The sequence below is a fragment of the Argentina silus genome (assembly GCF_951799395.1).
Source record: "Argentina silus genome assembly, chromosome: 12".
Taxonomy (NCBI): domain Eukaryota; kingdom Metazoa; phylum Chordata; class Actinopteri; order Argentiniformes; family Argentinidae; genus Argentina; species Argentina silus.
The window spans coordinates 19,921,880-19,941,724 of NC_139666.1; the positions used below are offsets into that span (position 1 = coordinate 19,921,880).

At 49.6% G+C, this 19,845-nt stretch overlaps 1 protein-coding gene across 1 annotated transcript in view; it reads right to left on the reverse strand.

The window, feature by feature from the left end:
• The window catches only part of dop1b (DOP1 leucine zipper like protein B), a 25,794-nt gene continuing 5,949 nt past the window's right edge, over positions 1–19,845 (reverse strand). Inside the window, exons 5-37 of the mRNA XM_083681866.1 lie at positions 19,192–19,381; positions 18,937–19,035; positions 18,425–18,548; positions 18,126–18,235; positions 17,716–17,827; positions 17,217–17,337; positions 16,701–16,820; positions 16,343–16,451; positions 15,621–16,177; positions 14,787–15,220; positions 14,209–14,480; positions 13,483–13,635; positions 12,903–13,003; positions 11,833–12,023; positions 10,111–11,752; positions 9,889–9,988; positions 9,388–9,579; positions 9,103–9,228; positions 8,421–8,555; positions 8,148–8,203; positions 7,691–7,795; positions 7,185–7,251; positions 6,795–6,954; positions 6,169–6,251; positions 5,916–6,025; positions 5,212–5,361; positions 4,785–4,846; positions 3,828–3,956; positions 3,273–3,409; positions 2,993–3,048; positions 2,694–2,840; positions 2,244–2,376; positions 1–1,967 (exon numbers count right to left, since the gene is read on the reverse strand). Coding sequence (XP_083537992.1) covers positions 1,698–1,967; positions 2,244–2,376; positions 2,694–2,840; positions 2,993–3,048; positions 3,273–3,409; positions 3,828–3,956; positions 4,785–4,846; positions 5,212–5,361; positions 5,916–6,025; positions 6,169–6,251; positions 6,795–6,954; positions 7,185–7,251; positions 7,691–7,795; positions 8,148–8,203; positions 8,421–8,555; positions 9,103–9,228; positions 9,388–9,579; positions 9,889–9,988; positions 10,111–11,752; positions 11,833–12,023; positions 12,903–13,003; positions 13,483–13,635; positions 14,209–14,480; positions 14,787–15,220; positions 15,621–16,177; positions 16,343–16,451; positions 16,701–16,820; positions 17,217–17,337; positions 17,716–17,827; positions 18,126–18,235; positions 18,425–18,548; positions 18,937–19,035; positions 19,192–19,381 — 6,553 coding nt within the window. The 3' untranslated portion in view covers positions 1–1,697. The remainder of the gene's footprint in view (positions 1,968–2,243; positions 2,377–2,693; positions 2,841–2,992; positions 3,049–3,272; positions 3,410–3,827; positions 3,957–4,784; positions 4,847–5,211; positions 5,362–5,915; positions 6,026–6,168; positions 6,252–6,794; positions 6,955–7,184; positions 7,252–7,690; positions 7,796–8,147; positions 8,204–8,420; positions 8,556–9,102; positions 9,229–9,387; positions 9,580–9,888; positions 9,989–10,110; positions 11,753–11,832; positions 12,024–12,902; positions 13,004–13,482; positions 13,636–14,208; positions 14,481–14,786; positions 15,221–15,620; positions 16,178–16,342; positions 16,452–16,700; positions 16,821–17,216; positions 17,338–17,715; positions 17,828–18,125; positions 18,236–18,424; positions 18,549–18,936; positions 19,036–19,191; positions 19,382–19,845) is intronic.

Here is a 19,845-nt window from a genome sequence, read left to right on the forward strand (position 1 = left end):
CATTTATTTAATGTTTATTTACAAACCATGATATATTAATTATTTCTAATATTAACAAATAATGATTTTAAGCATACTTTAAACATTAAAATGATTTAGCTAAGCATTCAAATGTAAAGGATAAAACATGACATGTAAGTCCAACTATTCCCAGAAACACCTAGAAACAGACAGAAGCTTAAGAGTTCCCTTGAATAAAATACCAAAATGACAAGCACATTTCATCATATCAGATATCGAATGAGCATCTGCAGAGAACACAAATACAATTCTATAATTTACTCACAAAAAAAATAGCGACACCATGGTTGACTATAAGCTATAATTTTTGACCCTTTAAAACCCTCATATCATCTACTAAGAGCCTAAGAGGTTCCAGCAGTGGAGGCTGATGGAAGCAGAAATCGGAGGACAGGCTCATTGTAATGCATGGAACGTAATCAGGAATGGTATCAAACACACGTTTGAATGAGGACACGTTTGATACCATTCCTTATTCCGGTCCATGCATTGCAATGAGCCTGTCCTCCGATTTCTACCTCCACCACGCCTCTACCTCCACCAGCCTCCAGGTAGAACAGAGTACCAATCTGACCTGTTCCTGCAGTCTCATATACATTACATTCTGAGAGCCAGACAGGCTTGGATGAAATAGAGAGCATTTGAAATGGGAGAGGTTTGCAGTACCACGGAATGGAATCAGTAGTCAGTATGGCTACTGCTATCCCTCCCCATATTACAGTCCAGCTCCATTTAAGACGAGTGCCCACCTGTAAAAGCTTGTATAAGTATACAAACACCAATTTTCAATTGCCTCTCTTCAGGCAATCATCTAATGACCCGAACTCACTCATTTCTCTCTCACAGGAAACTAATAGGGTCTTAATCAAGGTAAAGATAAGAGAAGAGACCAGGCCTGAGTTGGAAGAACACAGAATGATGGAATTCAAATCCAGACAAAGAACAAGACATCCCACATGCAGTGACCCACACAGTATCCTTTCCAGACTTGTACTCAGAGACCAATAAATCGTTGTTATTAAATCATGTCTTGGAACGGCTCTCAGCCAAACACAATGCTCGTCTTCATCAATCCGTTGTATAAACACAATTACGTTCCAGTGTGTTTACATTGTTCACAGATTCTAGGTTTTTGGATATCTTGGATGTAACATTCATACACAGAATTGGAGTGTTAACATTGGACAAAATAAGAAACAACTCAACAATCCAAATCCCAAAAGATTGCCGTTTAGCTGGCATACAATACAACATTGCTTTAAGTGGTTGTGCCCATTTAACACATTCCATTTTGGTTTCCAGTTCTTTAAGGGTTCTTTGAATAGAGAGTTGTAGAACTTTGTGGTTTATTAGTTCTAAAGCCCAGTTTATAGTGGGTGGGCCCGTGAAATGTGACAGTTGTCATTGGTCGCAACAACATTCGACTGGTCGACTGTCCATAGATTGTCAGGGTGAAAGTCATTATTTGAACTATAGCCAGCTAGCCATCTGTTAGCCGGTTAGCTTCACTAAACTAAACTACATTGTTAATCTACTTTGGCTTGCTAGTTTGCTTGATTGAATTGGTAAGTTAGCAGAAGTAAGCATGTTCAATATGGTAAATCCTCCATGCTGAAGATTGCCTAAGATTGTTGTATTCGTTGAGGGACAGTCGACCAACCAAGTGTAAACCCATCTTAACTCTCCATAGAGTCTAGGAACTCTCCCTCGATGATCTGCTCTAGTTTCTTCAGCACAGTGTCAGCGTTGGCAGCCGGATAGTCTGCTCCTGGGGGGTAGAGCTGGGGGGAGCTGGGAGAGGAGTTGTGGCGGGCAGGGCCCTGGAATGAACAGCAGAGTGTGCGGAAAAAGGGCACCAGCTGGGTGATGGAGGAGAGGGAGCGGCGGGTGAGGAGGGGGAACTCCAGATGCTCTGTAGACGACTCCTCATTCAGCCCGTTCAGAGCCTGGAACGACAGGAAATGACATCATCAGACTAGGACGAAGGCATCAGCACGATGACGAACATGGAGACATGCAGCCAAGTATTTGGCAGCACTACAAACATTTTTAAATGTCTTTAAAAAAATAAAAAATAAAAATGTCAATGTCAACAAAGGGCCATAAAACAGATCCATAGTAGACATATTATCAACAGTAGACTCGCCGATTGTGTGTGTGTGCTCTCTTAGCCATACCTACTACCCCAATACCAGCGTGTGTGTGTGTGTGTGTTGTCTTACCCCGTAGCGTTGGTGTAGTCCGTCCAGTACTCTGACAACGTGGGGTTTGCACTCCTGCTCTCCCTCCAGGAGACCATTCTCTGGGCCACTGTAGCGGTCCACATCCACCTCTGGAACAAATGCCCAGCGATACCTGCGTGCACACGCGCACACGCAAACACACACACATCCTGTTAGTCAATAGGGTGTATATGATTACCTTGCTGTCAAGATATTGGATGGTGACCTTCGACCTTTAATATCATGTGAGCTGTTCATATGAGGTCAGATATGAAAGGGTGTATTGATAATGACACCTGACCTGACCTCCCCCCCCCCAGACTATATGGATCTCATGGGAAGTCTTATCCACAACACGTGCCTGGCCTGATCTTATGTAAAAAGGCCGATGTATTTCAATGACCATAGTGGGACATGCTAAGCACACGTTAAGCAGGTTGAGGCTCTCACATCTGAAAAAGGGGCATCCTCTCTGGTGGGAAGGCCAGGGCGGTGTCCAGGAACTTGCAGGAGGACAGGTACATGTCCATGTCTGTCTGGGAGAACAGCAGAGATCCACCGTTCCTGTCTAGGGCTCCACGCACCACCTTACTAAACCTGACAGAGAGGGACCAAGAAGGAGAGACATGTGAGTGGGAGAAACACTTCATCAAGACTGAATGAAACATGCTTGAGAAAATATGAGAGAATGATGATTTGATGGATAGATTGAAACGGGTGCAGAGATTCGATTGAATGATCCGACTCACTTTGAGACTTCTTTATCCCCCAGCAAGGCTTTCTCCAGCCGGGCAAACATGCGGATCTGACCAAAAAAATTGAGAGAGAGAGAGAGGAACCTTTACATTGTACTTAAAACCAATACAATACTTAAAACCATTTTTTCTTTTGACATGTAGACTATAGCCAGTTGATTGATATGAATATTCTAAGTGCCCCTCGGGGATCAATAACGTTTTTTTTTTTTATTGAATTGAATACAGGATATCAAGAAGGTTGACTGGAAGTGAGGTCGTTGTGGTTCCTCACCAGTTCTGTGACCATGATTGGCCAGAGGGAGGTGAGGTGCTGGGGGGAGATCCGCAGCAGGAGGACACGGAACATCAGGAACATCTGAGCAGAAACGGAGGGAGTCTGACCCATACGAAGAGCCTCAGTGAGACGCTCTGCGGGAGAGAGGGATGGAGAGGGAGAAGAAGAGAAATTGGGGGGGGGAGTGAAGATTAACATGATGTCATACACAATAAATCTATCATTTGCATTGGCCCTTTAATAGATACAACACAGAACTTTTGTCAATAATTCTTTAAATCAAATTTTGGCTTGAATGTTGACTGTATGATTCATGATATAATGTTAATTGATTTTGTATCTGATAAGAACACACAGTCCTTAGTTTAAGACAAACTAAGCTTTTGCTCATGGGTGTGGAGAGGTGTGCCCTGATATGTCCAATCAGGTCATTTCCTGACAATATTTCTGTCTATTTAGGGGACCCACCTACCTCAAGAGCTCTATACAGTAACTTATGAACTAAACTAAGAATCAATATCACACACAATACACAGAAACCCCAGCCTGTACCTTGGATGAGGGGCAGGTAGAGATGGTACTGGTCTATCTCTCCACTGAACATGGCGAAGGCCTGGCGCTTCAGCAGCATGGGCTTCTGCTCTGCACTGGGGAACAGCTTCAGAGAGCTGCTCTGCATACCTGCAATACACACACTGAGTTAAAACACACACTAGTGACACACACACACACACACACACACCTCTTTCTCTGTCACATTCTATCATACTGTATACACGCTAGTGGCACTCACACACACATTCTCTGTGTCGTATTCTGTCATACTGTGTGACATACACTTGTGACAGAGCCCTCTATCCAATCAGAGACACCTACGGTCGTCACACACACTCCTCTCCAGTTCCCGCTCCTTCTCTGTAACACCCTTCAGTTTCTTACCCTTCATTCTCACCTCTCTGCCACATCACAGCTTCACCACCTCTCTCTCACTTCCCTTGCACATCTAACAACCGCCTCCGCCCCCGCCCCCGCCCCCGCCTCCACACACGCACGCAACCTTCTTACACCTCCCCCATTTGCTCTATGCATCTAGCCCCTGTATTCATCATCTCTACAATGGCCCCCTTTCCACCCTCTTAAAAACAGAGCGCTTCAACATCCGTAGGTATGAGGTACCTCATTCAAACACCACTGGGACTGGCCCTCTACATCCTCCCCGCCTTACAAGTGCCTCCCTCTCACACCTGCTTTAGCAGTGGAGGCTGGTGGAGGTAGAAATCGGAGGACGGGCTCACTGTAATGCATCAAATACCATTCCTCATTCCAATCCATGCATTACAATGAGCCCGTCCTCCGATTTCTACCTCCACCAGTGGAGGCTGGTGGAGGTAGAAAAAGCAGCACAATTTCATCTGTATTGTGGTGGTATTGGTCTCTCTCTGGGAAAGCGGTCCCTCTGGTCACTGTGTAGGAGCAGTCCTAGTATAAGCGGTTGGGGACTCTACTCACTCATGAGGTCTTTGAACATGGTCTTCTCATGTGTCAGCAGGTGGTCTATGATGGATCTCCAGCTACAGAAAACACAGAGTGGAATACACCAGTTATGAGTCATTCAAAGTTCCCATATTGCCTGACGATATTAACACAGAATGCTTCATTACAAAACAACGGGCCCCCAAATTGGGTCGAAGTCGGCCATTTTAATCTTAATATTTCTAATAGACGCAATGAGAAGTAATCCAATGGGAGTTTAGAATACTGCATGATGTGCAATGCATTTTCTCACTGTATACAAAAAAAGAATAGTTGCCTCAACGCCATTGTTAAAATCAAGCTACAATAAAAAATCATGCGGTAGAGTATTCTGAGTTGTACGGTATTTTTTGCTCTGCTCAGCACAATTTGGTCAATCAAATTGGGGCCCATGGCGTCTTACTGGGTAGTACAGCAGGCGTCCATGGTGAAGAAGAGGGGGTCCATGTAGAGCTCAAAGGCCTCTTTCCTCCAGGCCCTCTTGGTGTAGGCGTACCCACTCAGACTGCTCAGGAGCTGGGCACCCGCACCGAAGCTGGGCATGTTGTAGGCACTGGGAGAACCAGAGGTGATGGGAATAGAGATTCTTGTTGATGAATAAAGTGACATGATGCAATGGTAGTATTACAGTTGTCAGATCAGTTATAGGCTGCTTGTTCAGGCCGTCTCAACTCTCTGTCCACAGAAGGATTTGTTTCGTCTTAAGCACAAACTGCTGGTTCCTACTGGGGTGAGGTGGGGGGGGGGGGATGGGGGGCTGAGCGAGGTCATTCGATTTGCTGACTTTGGTACTTGTCCACTGCTTGTAATTTAGCTTTAAACTGGAGACCGGCCTTGGACTCCTCAGAGATCCTTCCTACTTTGCTGTATCTCTCCCTTGTGCACATTGTATTACATTATTGAAACACACCGGTGATCTCATCTCTTGACTCCACACACCACACCTTAATCCACACCTGGATATACTGTCTGAAATTGGGCATGTTAAAGGTAACTGTGAGAGATAAGACATTTACTGATGATTGAGTCAGACTTAAAACAACCAGTTTTAGCTTATCTCAGTGACAAGAGGCTCATTGTACCAGTGTGATATTATGTCAAGGTTACCTGTGGTTTTTCAGGTAAGGGAAGACGTAGTACATGAGACGGGAGATGAGAGGCACAGCCTTCTCCTTCTCATCACTGCGGTACACCATGTCCAGGAGAGGGGCCAGAACCTGCCCAGGGAGGGATTATCAGATACAGATACGCATGTTCTTTCTATCACTCTTCCAAACACACACACACACACACACACACACACACACACACACACACACACACACACACACACACAAACACACACACAAACACACCATACCTCTGCCAGAAGCGCCAGGGCCTGGACACTGTACACAGTGGGGGCTGAGGAGGAGACCATGGTGCTGGCCTGAGCTACAGAGTCTGGAGGGAAGAGAGAGAGATGGGGACAGACACTGGTTGTTAAGCATGAGTAGAAATATGTATGAGCTTCTTGTCTCTAGGGCCTGCCCAGTCATCGGACCGGGGGGGGGGGGGTAACAGGGACCATGGATGGGCAGGCACCTCTCCCAGAACTATCTGGACCACTGAGCGGGGGGGGGCGGCAGAGCTGGGTTTCCATGGCTACAGTAAAGGTCTGCGGTCTTGTCTCTAGGTCCACTCCGGCGGAGGGTGGAGGAGATGTGTTGGACCTCGTTCTGGCTTTCCTCAGCCAATGATCTGGGAAGTTCAGTAAAGAGGCCAGGTTCGGTTGCTATGGTTACCACTGGGTTCTGCTGCCCTGAGGGTTCTGGGAGATAAGCAGCTGTGGATCTGCTTTGGCCTGATTCTAACTGAACCCAGGGGTGTGTGTGTGTGTGTGTGTGTGTGTGTGTGTGTGTCTCTTGTTGTGAATGTATACATGCATACCTGTCTACGGGACTGTGCATCTCAACACCAGCCTGTGTGTGTGGTATCTATGGTTACCGTAGAGGTCCAGCTCCGTGTCCACGTCGTCCGGCTCCTCCGTCTCGCGACACACCTTAGGCTGAACTTTGACCTCCAGGTTGCGGCTGAGCCAGCTGGTCTGCTCCAGAGATGACCCCGCGACCCCGCCCACCGCCTCCAGGATACGCTGCGCCACCTCCTGAAGAGTCGCCATGAAAACCAGAAGGGGGTCATCAACATCATTAATCTCTGACTCATTCTCTGTTACATAGTCAACCCAGGGATGGGTTGGACTGAACTTTACCCTCTTATTTATTTACCAAGAGAAAACAGTCTCTAAGTACACTAAAAGACACACACACACACACACACACACACACACACACACACACACACTCTAACAAATTAAACTCTTTGACTGTGGCGTACCTGCATGTCTCTCGTGTCCTTTTTGTTGTCCAGGTTGGGGAGCCGGTTGACAAAGTCATTGAGGATCCTGTGAGAGAGCATCATAGAGGAGAGTATGATTATGATTATAGCATTATCAAACTGTTTCATTCTCAATGGGTTATACCGTCATTGTGCTTGGAAGAGGGATGTGGTGAAACAGGGAAGGCTGGTGGAGTTAGAAATCGTGGGGACGGGCTCATTGTAATGCATGGAACGGAATGAGGAATAACATATGTGTTTGATACCATTCCTAATTCTGTTCCATGCATTACTACGAGTCCTCCGATTTCTACCTCCACCAGCCTCCCCCTGTGGTGAAGATAATAATTGTACGGTAAGAACAAAGATCAGACCATATCAACAGTTGAACACTTTAGGATCATGATTCACCATGTGGACAAATACCAGACAGTATAAGTAGCATCCAGAACAATAGAATGTGTGAAGGAGTAGCTGTAGCTATACAGTCATAGTAGCTGACTGACCCTAGAAGCAGGAAGTGTCCGGGCGGTGCCAGGTTGAGCTGCACAGACTCTCTGAGGAGAGTGAGGAGTGGAGCAATGTTCTCTTGCAGAGCCTGAGATGAAATACTAAACACAGAGAGAGAGAGAGAGAGAGAGAGAGAGAGAGAGAGAGAGAGAGAGAGAGAGAGAGAGAGAGAGAGAGAGAGAGAGAGAGAGAGAGACATTGTTCAGTTCACTGACTAGCAGTGGAGGCTAGTGGAGGTAAGATGGACTCATTGTAACGCATAGAACGGAATGAGGAATGGTATCAAACACACGTGTTTGATACCATTCCTCATTCCATTCCATGCATTACAATGAGACTGTCCTCCGCTTTCTACCGCCACTAGCCTCCCCTGGTGGCAAGATACATGACAAGAATATCAAGTGTATAGTAAAAGACCTGAAGCTGGGTGCCTTTGTTGTTGGTGTGTCTTACCTCTGGATGTAGGCATAGCTGAACTGCAGCATAGGAATGTCTACCAGGATGGACTTCTGCCAGAGAGAGAGAGAGAGAGAGAGAGAGAGAGAGAGGGACATCACATCAGTGTGTGTGCGTGCGTGTGTGTGTGTACCAGGTCTCCTTTGATCTGGTGTGTGTGTGTGTGTGGGGGGGGGGTGTGTGTACCTAGTCTTCTTTGATCTGGTGTGTGTGTGTGTGTGTGTGTGTGTGTGTGTGTGTATATATGTATATGTGTGGGTGTGTGTGTACCTGGTCTCCTTTGATCTGGTGGGGCTTCTTCACCACCTCTTTGACCAACTGTAGGACGTTGTCAGTGCGCAGTGTGTTCAGGGACTTCACCAGATCCACAATGGTCAGACGGGACTCACTGGCCACAGGCAAGATCTACAGAGAGGCAGAGAGAGAGAGTGTGTGTGTGTGCGTGTGTGTGTGTGTGTGTGAGAAAGAGAGAGACGTTGAATAAGGCAGAGAGAGACAGACATACACTGTAGTAAAACAAGGAAAAAGGTTGACAGCATATGACACACAGTCACTGTGGAATTTGAAAAGACATTGATCCATGGACCAGAGGTCTAGTATGCTTCCACTCACAGTTCTATACGAGTTGTCCTACTTCTATCGAAAATGATGACATACACCCTCTTCAAACCCTCACAACATCAAAATATACACCATGTGACACATATGGTCCTCTGTGGCTCAATTGGTAGAGCATGGCGTTAACAATGCTAAGGTTGTGGTTTGATTCCCGCTGGGACCATATATACTGAGAAATGTATGCAGTCATGCAATGTAAGCCGCTTTGGATAAAAGCGTCAGCTTAATGGCTTATAAAATGGCATATGTTATATTCACTGCGGAATTTCAAAGACCTTGATTGATCCAAGATATTGATCCGGAGATGAGATGTGTCCGAGTGCACAGTACTCACTTTGTTTTTGGAGTGCCTCCTCTTGCTCCTCCTACTGCTCCACACTGCTCCCACTGAGGCCATGAGCTGCACCCCGTACTGCCCCGTGAGAGGGACCAGGAACTCCAACACCCGCTGCCTCAGAATCTACACACACACACACACGGATGTAAACACACATGTAAACATAGAATACACACCAATCACCCATGCACATGGGAAAGGGCACACACACACACACACACACACACACACCACACACACACACACACACACACACACACACACACACACACACACACACACCTTTGAGCTTCTGAAGTAAACCGAGGTTGAGGCATGTCTGCCGTTATGGGTGGAGTCAGAACCCCTCTTCTGGAACTCCTCCCTCCTGACCACACCCCACAGCAGGGCCATGCTACTGAACATGTGTGGCAGCTCCTCAATCACAGCGTTCCGGGCGTTCCGGACGTCCGCCGGGTCACAGGCCACCAGGGACTGAGAGAAAGAGAGAGTCATGGAATCACTGCATTAATCATAGTGTACTGTACAACACAGCGTGCATGCATTCCATAATGCACTATGAGTGTGTGTCCCACCTACCCTTTACCCAGTCAGCAGGTGTGTGATGGAATGTGTGTGTGTGTGATATAATGTGTGTTTTTGTGTGTGTGTGTGTGTCTCAGCCTCTTGTTGTCCAGTAGACAGTGATGTGTGATGGAGTGTGTGTGTGTGTGTGTGTGTGTGTGTGTGATGGAATGTGTTTGTGTGTGTGTGTCTGAGTGAGTGAGTGAGTGAGTGTCTCACCCTCTTGTTGTCCAGTAGACAGTGGTGTGTGATGGTGGTCAGTCCCTCCAGCAGAGTCAGAGGGTAATCAGGGGCAATGTTCTCCCTCCTGCCATTCAGACTGACCAACCAATAAACACACAAACATCATCAACTCTAGTCTCTGCAATACATCATTACATTGGTACAGTAGGGATGTGTGTGTGTGTGTGTGTGTGTGTGTGTGTGTGTGTGTTTCCATACTTCTGAGGTGCCTTCACTCCGTCGTGTTCGTGCTGTTTGACCAGCTCGTCCAGGTTCCTACAGATCTGTGTGATGAGCGGTGCCACGATGATGCCCAGCGAGCGGCCCAGGTAGGGCAGCGTGGAGCGCAGCAGTGCCACCCAGTGGGGGTGCATGGCGTAGCCATACTGCGGCTGCAGAGCCCGGGCCGCAGCGGACACAAACATCCCCTGGGCTGTGATGGGCTGGGTCTGGACGTACTGGGCCGCCTTGATGGACTGCTGGAACAGCACCGCCGTCTGCCACTCACGGGCCAGGGGAGACGTGGCTGTAGGGGGGTCACGGGTCTCCTCCGGGTGGGCGGACCCACCAGCCCCGGCCCCGCCCCCCCCTGGCCAGACGTGGTACTCCAGGACGATGAGAGCCTGTAGAAGCTTGAGCAGCTCCATCTGTAAGGGGTACTGGTCCTGCCCCCCTCCCCCGCCGAGGTTCACCAGGCTCTCCTCAGACAGGCCCCCCCACTCGTCCAGTAGGCCCAGCCCCCGGGTCGGCCCCTTGTCCCCCGCTGCTCTCTGGCTGACGTACATGGAGGCAGAGAGGGTGAGGAGGGTGTACTGCTGCACCTTGCACCCGGCCAGCAGCCTCCGGATGGGTTCCAGGCTGGCCCCATTCCTCTGGCTGGAGCTCTCCCCCCCGGGGCCCATCCCTGGCCAAAATCCCTGGCCCCGTGCCAAGCAGCCCAGCTGGCTCACCAGGTGGGTCAGCACCTCCACACTTTTCACCTGCACGTCCCGGTTTCCCTGCAGGTCACGGGGCCCCAGGCCCAGGTAGGAGGGGTAGTGGGAGCGAAGGAGCCTCAGACACAGGGACACCAGCAGCTCGATGAGCAGGGAGGGGGGGGCCTGGGTGGGCGAGGTGGAGGCGGTGGGGGACAGCAGGGGGCCGTGGAAGCCGTGTCCTTCCTGGGCTTGTTGGTGGCGCTGCAGTAGGTTGGAGACCAGGTTGAGGTGGGCTGCAGAGCTGGTGTCCAGGGAGGTGGTGGAGAGGGCGTCCACCAGGGGGAGCTGAGCGTTGCTCCTCAGCAGGCTGTCCAGCAGGGCCAGGCCGTGGAGCAGACGGTGCCAGCCGCAGGGCAGCGGGTAGAGGAGGACGTGGCGGAACAGAGAGTCGATGGCCTCCCTCTTCTCTCGTTCCTGTTTCAGCAGACGCGACCTCGCCATGGCCTCCAGCTCCAGATCCTCCTCCTCCTCCTCGCTCGACAGCGAATCGGACGCCTGCGTGTGTTCCGACTCCACCCTCCGCAGGCCGTTGACCGCACCCCCCTCCTCCACGCTGTTGCCATAAGGGGCGGAGCCCGAACTGGAGTTCTCCGTGGACACCTGCGCTCCACTGGTGTCAGCCGACTCTGTGTGTTCGCTCTCTTCCTCCTCCTCCTCCTCCTCTTCTTCCTCCAGCGCCTCGTCTTCCTCTCCGGTCTCTTCGCTCTCGCTCCGGGAGACCGCGGGTGCTTCGGTCGTCTCTGGGTCCCGCTCCAACTCCGCCCACAGGACTTCCCGGTCAACGAGAGTCATGTGACTCAGCATACTGTCCTCTGGTTGGGTGGTGTCCGTGGCAGAAGCCTTGGTGAAGCTTCGTCCTCTGTTGCTCAAAATTTTCAGATTACCTACAGTACCAAGAGAAAACAGTCTCTAAGTACACTAAAAGACACACACACACACACACACACACACACACACACAGTACCTGCGGTGATGTTGTGTTTGACACTCTGTATGGAGCAGCGCTGGGTTGAAGGGTGGAGGAGCAGCAGGAGGATGGGTTCCAGGATCCGGACCACGTCCTGCAGGGAGAGGGCCCGGACCAGCCAGCACTGGGCCGCAGCACTCACAGAACCATCAGAACTGTTCAGACTGTCCAATACCACACACAGGGACCTGGGAGAGGGACAGAGTCACTCACTGGACCACACTTATGATACACAGGGACAAATATGATACACAGAATCAGGAAGTCACACAGAAAGGGGGAGTAGCTGAGGATGTAGGCAAGGGGGTAAAGGGAGAATAATGAAGGAGTGTTCATGCTATGACGAGAGCCCGACAGATTTATCCTCTGTGGCTCAGTTGGTAGAGCATGGCGCTAACAACGCTTAGGTTGTGGGTTTGATTCCCGCTGGGACCATATATACTGAAATGTATGCACTCACTGCAATGGAAGTCGCTTTGGATAAAAGCGTCAGCTAAATGGCCTATATTATTACCTTACAACAAGAGTCACCCAGTGATGAATATCATATATATATATATAGGTCCGTCCACACCAAACAGATAAAAACATATACATATAAAATCACTCTTCAATTGGATCCCTGAAACTCAGGTGTGACTTTTGAAACAATTTATCAACTGAACAATGCAATTGAGCAACTGAATATGAAACCTTGTTTCTAATTGGCTAAACGGACAAACGGAAACCTGAGAAAGAGCCATTCAAAGAATCACTTATAAATTCAACCACCACGGGACTTTACACACCACAGGGCCAACCTGAACCTTACTGTACTGGGTCAGATATTATCCATTCACATTGTTCTTTCCAGCACTGTTTTCAGCAACTATGGTGGATGCGTAACCACGCCAGCCCAGTACAGCTCAGCTCAGCTCAGTTCAGCTCTGTATTGTAAAGTCTACGTCCACATCCACAGTACCACACACTTTGCCAGGCCAAAGACAATTGTACCACACAGCATTCACGACCGCTCTGTCGTGTGTACGGTCAAATGAAAGACCGCTTGACCACAGCGGTGTACTGACCGGTCAAAGGAGCGGTTCAGAGACATGGACCTGCTGGTCTGGATCTCGCGGGTCAGGTGCCACAGAACTGAGAACCTGTGCAGAGCCTCCAAGCGGACAGCCTGAAGGGAGACAAAGGCAGGTACCTCACATGACCAACAACACATGACTCACTCAGTCTCGGTTAGTCAGATGAGTCAGTCATTTGTTTGTTCCTGACCTATTTATAAGGGTGAATGTAAATGAAGTCATGTGCCTCTGCTTAACCTAAAGCTCATTGTGTAAATGTGTGTTGTTCTGTTCTGTATATCGACTATTGAGTGACTTGTATCAGGCACATGGTGTGACACTGTAGGTGTGTGATGTAGAGAGGTGTATGTTTAGCTGCGTGGTAATGTATACATTCTCTACATGTGAGTCTACAGACTACAGTACAGCTTGTATCAGTGTGCTGGTGAAATCGGAGGATGGGCTCATTGTAAAGCATGGAATGGAATAAGGATCGGAGTTTGATACCGCTCCTCATTCCATTTCATGCAATACAATGAGCCCGTCCTCCGATTTCTACCTCCGCCAGCCTCCACTTCTGTTCTGTATGTACCTTGTCTCTGTGCAGTAAGGCCTGGCAGATGATGTCCTCACAGATAGATGGGGAGGGGGCCAGGCAGTGGAGTCGATAGAAGAGCTCCACACAGGAGATGTGCTGCTCCCTGCACTCTGTGTCGAGCTGACCCCACAGCACCTGGGCCACCCGCTGGGGTTGCAAAGGTCAAAGGTCAAGAGGTGAGGAGAGCGACTCAAGGTATGTGAGGATATTAGGCAGCAGTGTCATGTAAATAACATTCATGGTACAAAACAGGTCAATAAGTAGTAAGGTGTCGATGACGATTAAAGGGACCTTTACTCCATTTTTAACATCACATTCATTATACCCAGCACCATACCAGTGTCTACATATGTGAGATTTTCTATGTTCTGTGGTAGTTTTAAAAATCAATGCATTTTTTTTATTTATTATAATTATTATTTATTTTTTTACATCATAGGGGGTCATTTCCATGTCATGTCGGACCTTATGTCGTATCTTAACGGTCATTTTCAACAGAACGTCGAAAATTGCCGTTTTCACATATGTAGACACTGGTATGGTGCTGGATATAATGAATATGATGTTCAAAACGGGTGAAGTGTCCCTTTAAGCTCTCATTACACTTCAACAATACTGTTGGAACATGCTAGACATGCGCTTGGCATGCTACAGCTTCTCACGCTACGTCTGGTCACGCAGTGACGCTACCCTAGTGATACGCGGCCCCGGTTTCCTGACCTGGTAGAAGTCGGTGCCCTCCTCGATGGCGTGGAGCAGGGCCGGGTCGATGGGTGGCACGGTGACCATCTGCAGCTTCCCGCTCAGGGGGTTGGAGTCGCACGCCTGGTAGCGCCGGTTCTTGTCCTGGATAACCAGGGCCAGGGACTGGGAGTGGTTGATCAGCTCCAACAGAGAAGACATGGCCGTGTGCTGGATGTGGTAGTCTCTCGACAGGCAACACAGCGTCATCAAGGACCTCAGCCACACGGGCAGGCTGTCCACGTCACTGCCTGAGAAAAAAAATAAAAATGGTTTTGGTTACTTTCTGTTTAACAGAGGTAATACATATCTTATATGTTGCTTGCAATAGAGGTGTATAGACTTAGAAACATGGGAAAACCCGACTTTGTGGACTATGGTTAGTATTAAACTAACTGTATGGTTAGACGTGTGTGTCGCAGTGGAGGCTGGTGGAAGTACAAATCGGAGGACGGGCTCATTGTAATGCATTTCGTGCCATGGGTTACGAGGAGCCCGGCCTCCGATTTCTACCTCCACCAGCCTCCCCTGGTGTGTAGAGGCATAGCCAGCCTCACCTGTATGGTTAAACATGTCTGTATAGAGCGCCTTGCCCTCCTCTTCGCTGAGGTAAACAGGAAAGGTGGTACACTCCAGCAACAGGTGACACACAGCTGTGAACGCCTGACGACACGCCTCCGAAATCTCGGCCCTGCTCCGCGGCATGTAGCCCTCGCCCCAGTCCAGCCGCCCCCGGGTACCCCCCCGGCCCCTCCTCTTCTCTGGGGAGGGCTCTGAGGGAGGGGGGTCTGAAACGGCGCGGGGTTTCAGTTTGTTGGGGGTGAAGAGCTCGGCGAGCTTGTCTTTAATCTGGGGCATGGTGATCTGAGCGCCGTCCAGGCCCCCTAGTCCCCCGAACGAGGCCTTCCGACTCAGGGAAACGACAGGGGGGGCTTCAGGCCGCACGACCTGCTCCTGCACCCGAACGTCCTCCACCTGAACCAGCAGGTACCTGAGAGAGAGAGAGAGAGAGAGAGAGAGAGAGAGAGAGGAAGAGACCAAGTGAATAAAAGAAAGGAAGATAGACAGAAGAGAGGAGGGATGGAACGTTCCACTGGCAAAAGAAACATCCAAAGGGTCCACTATGGTATCAGCATCCCCCTAGTCAGAAACAGTACATTCATTGTAGCCCCCATACTGTAGGTTTGTATTACCAGTTAGAAAGAGGGAATGAATAAACAACTCAATTCATGCAGTTAAAGTAAATATCCTGAAGAACAGAACCAACCTGTCCCAGAAACCTGTTCCCATGAGTGAGACACACACAGAGAAACATTGTTTCAAGTTCAACACAATTGTTTCACATTGTGCGGCTAGAAGTCTAGATGTTTGACATGAGTGATGTGTCTTACTTGGTGGTGATGAAGGCCAGGATGTCCAGCAGACACTGGGTCATGGTGTCAACGCTGCCGCCCTTCCTCCACACGCCCTCCCCCTCCCTGCACACCCTCGCCCCCTCCAGCCCCATCCCGGCCTCTGGTAGAAGGTGTAGCTCAGAGGGCGAGGCGCTGACGCCCAATCCGCTATCTTCAGATCTGAGGGGCGGGAAAACACCCTCTCCGGGCTCCGCCTCCTGTCTCACATCGCCGGTCAGCTCCGACTCTGCGTCGGGTTCGGCGTCGTCGTAGTGACCGTTGACCTGGCCGTTCTCGTGGTCTTTCTCCTCCTCGTCCTTCTCGTCTTTGTCGTTGTCCTCTTGCGTCTGTGACTCCTCCTCCTGTGTGTGTGACTCAGCCTCCGTGTCCATATAAGCCACAGGCATCTGGATCTTACTGAGCACCTTGAAGCAGGCGCGCAGGCCCTGGGTGAACTCTGATAGGTCCAGAGTGGTCATGTGGGTCCGGAGCGCCCGCAGCATGCGGCCCAACATCTCAGGCAGGAACTGAGACTGGATGTCGGCATGGAGCTCCTTTTGGAGGAAGACAAGGACCAATCAGAATAGCCTCATTTGTGGGAGTATGTATTTAGTATACTATCTGTGTGTGGGTGTGTGTGTGTGTCTCTGTCTGTGTGTGTGTGTGCCTTTGGATATGTGTGTGTGTGTGTGTGTGTGTGTGTGTGTGTGTGTTTGTACCAGGGGGATGACGTCCAGTAGGAATATGATGAGGGTGGATATCTCTGTGACGGAGGGTGCCGGGTGGCTCTTGTCCTGCAGAGGCGGGGTTGGTGGGTCATCTTGGTCGCTGAAGAGAGAGGAGAGAGGGAGAGAGAGAGAGAGAGAGAGATATTCACTCCATAGAACAGAAATAGCTTTTTGAGTTGAAGAAAGCCAACAGTATTTTCATCATTACAGATAGGTATTGGTGTGAGTAGGGGAGGCTGGTGGAGGTAGAAATCGGAGGACGGGTTCATTGTAATGCATGCGTTACAAATAAGCCCGTCCTCCGATTTCTACCTCCCCCAGCCTCCCCTGGTGTGAGGGGAGGTCTTACCTGAGAGAGGTGCAGAAGCGGCGGGTCATGTAGTCCCAGAGGTACTCACTGTTCATGGAGCTCACCAGCATGTTCACCGTCTTAATGATCTCCGACGCATTCTTATTCTCCTTCATCCTGCTGCGTGACACGAAAAAAAAAAACACACCTCACATTCACTTTGTCGTTAACAGACCTCTCACTCACTCGGTCTCTGATACGGAAGCGCAATTTCGTGACGACCTTTTGAGGAAAATATTGAATTACATGGCAGAAAGAGTCAAAAGACGTCGGATAAACATTCACGGCAAAATGGCCTCGCGTATCTGTTCATTATTCACTCAGTCCCTCGCGTCCTCTCCTCCTCTCCTCCGTCCTCCGCTCGCTTCCTACTCAAAGCGATTCGGAGGAGATCTAGGTTCCTCCGCTTAGATCTTCTCCTCCGATGCTTTTTTTGAAAGGAAGCGAGCGGGGGACGGAGGAGAGGACGCGGGGGGTCGAGTTCCTCGCCGCTGAGACGGGGGCCCGTCCTCTCACCTGGCTAGCTGGTTGCCTGTGAGGCCGGTGTTGGCGCTCCCTTCCTCTCCCAGCATCTCCCTGCAGTAGCTGTGGAACGCCCGCACCACCTCCAACAACACGCTGCCTAACACCAGAGGCCCTGGGAGGAAACATCATCATCATCATCATCATCATCATCGCCTCCAACAACACACTGCCTAACACCAGAGGCCCTGGGAGGAAACATCATCATCATCATCATCATCATCATCATCGCCTCCAACAACACACTGCCTAACACCAGAGGCCCTGGGAGGAAACATTATCATCATCATCATCATCGCCTCCAACAACACACTACCCAATACAGAGGCCCTGGGAGGAAACATCATCATCATCATCAACCACCAAAGGGCTTGAGACAGTGAGAGAGATAAATAAAGAGGGTGACAGGAGGAGAAGGGGGGCAGGGGGGGGTATAAGGGCAGAGTGAGGAGGGGAGAGAAAGCTGTGTGTGTGTGTGTGTGTGTGTGTATACCTATCTCTGGCTTATCTAGGAGGCTGATGATGATGCGGAAGGGTCTGAGATAACCAATCACCCTCTCTGGGTCCGCCTCCATGTCCTTCTGCTTCAGGATGTGGATCAGAGCCTGAGGGACAGAGACAGAAGATGAGAAACACACACACACACACACACACACACACACACACACACTATTTACTCCATTTCTTTACATACTGACTGACCTATATATCAAGAGAAACATTTCAGAGTATTTAAAGTCCTGGTATAGATGTGGGTTAAACAAGCTATAGATTTGGTTGATGACTCTATTCTCAGGTGACTCCTTAAAGTCCTAAGTGGTTTACTCATGTATCTGACGAGTACGTATGGCTCAACACACTCTGTACAGGACTCAAATGGCAGACGGCGAGTGTGTGTCTGACCTGCACGAGGAGCTCTCTGGAGTATTTGTTGAAGTAGTACGCTGTGTGCTCCTCCTTGGTAATGGAGAGCTGTGGGTCTGGTGCCACCATGTCCCCTTTAGTATCTGTGCCTGAAACACACACACACACACACACGCACACACGCACACACACGCACACACACCCACTCTACAGTTAGTCATCCCCCATAGGTCACATGTCACATGATGCACCATCGACGTCCGTAACATACATGTCCACAATGACGTGTGTGTGTGTGTGTGTGTGTGTGTGTGTGTGTGTGTGTGTGTGTACAGTACCTAGGAGCCAGGCGTACAGGCGCCGGTTGAGGGACATGTCTCTACGGAGCAGCGTGAGTGAAGCTGCTGACACCACTGTGATCATGTCCTCCCCGGTCAGAGGAATGGTGCCCTCTGCCAGATCCTGATGGAATAGCAGGGAGAGACAGGTTACTACACACAGAACATGGAGGAGAATAAAGAGGAGGAAGAGGAGGAGCACCTGAATCAGTGGAGGAAGAAATTGGAGGACGGGCTCATTTTAATGCGTAGAACAGAATAAGGAATGGTATCCCACACGCATGTTTGATACCTTTCCTCATTCCATTCCATGCATTACAATGAGCCCGTCCTCCGATTTCTACCTCCACCAGCCTCCCCTGGGAAAAGAGCAGGTGGATTAGCAGTTGAAGGAGGGGGCGAATGAGGAAAAGAAGGAAAGGGAGAAGGACGAATTTGGAGGAGGAGAAGAAAAGGGTGCGATGAGGAGCGAGTGGATGAAGGAGAGAGTGGATGAAAGAAGCAGCACTCACCAAGCAGGTGGCGAAGGGGAAGAAGTAGAGCAGGATCTCCAGCATGTTCCTCTGGACGAGGACGTTAGAGTCCTGCAGGGAGAGACACAACGCCTTCACCTGGGGGAGGGAGAGGGAGAGGTTAGACGACCAAGCTAACACAGTTGACATCCAGGGTCAATATTCAAATGTTTAAGCTTCCAAAAGAGAAAGTGCTGTTTGACAGACAGACAGACAGACACACAGACAGACAGACAGACAGACAGACCAACTCACCACCAGGTGGTTGTTGAAGCCCAGCATGTGTGTCTGCTTGCGCGGAGAGGTCGTGCGGTCGAAGTGTGTGACTATGAAGAGAGAGGCCGGCAGGCGCACCAGGGGGCTGACCAACACACTGCCCCAGAGAGCGCCATAGAACACCTGCTGCCCCACCAACAGAGACAGCCTCACCAACAACGCATCCGTCCTACAGAGAGAGGAGGAGGGAGACAGAGATGGAGGGAAAGAGGGAGGGAGGGAGGGAGGGAGAGAGTGAGAGAGAGAGAGGTCATCTATCCTGACAACTTCTAGCTCTGTTAAAGTGCATCTTTGTCATGGGATTGGGAGGTATTTAGTGGATATAAAAGTGTATTTGTATCCACATGCATCCCTGTATTTTTAAAGTATAGTATTATGATGTGTGTGTATCTGTGTGTGTGTGTGTGTGTGTTTGTTCGTGGGCAGGTGTGTGTGTGTGTGTGTGTGTGTGTGTGTGTGCTGTGATGGAAATCTTTCAGTGAACAACAATAAACGATGTTTGGTCTCAGTTGAGAGTTTTAATGCATATACAAAGTTTAAACAACGTTGCTTAAAGCTGGATCAGCATTCCTTCACCAACAGTGTGGATTCAGATACTGATGCTGTGGCTGAGGAGAGGACCGTCCTTAACTC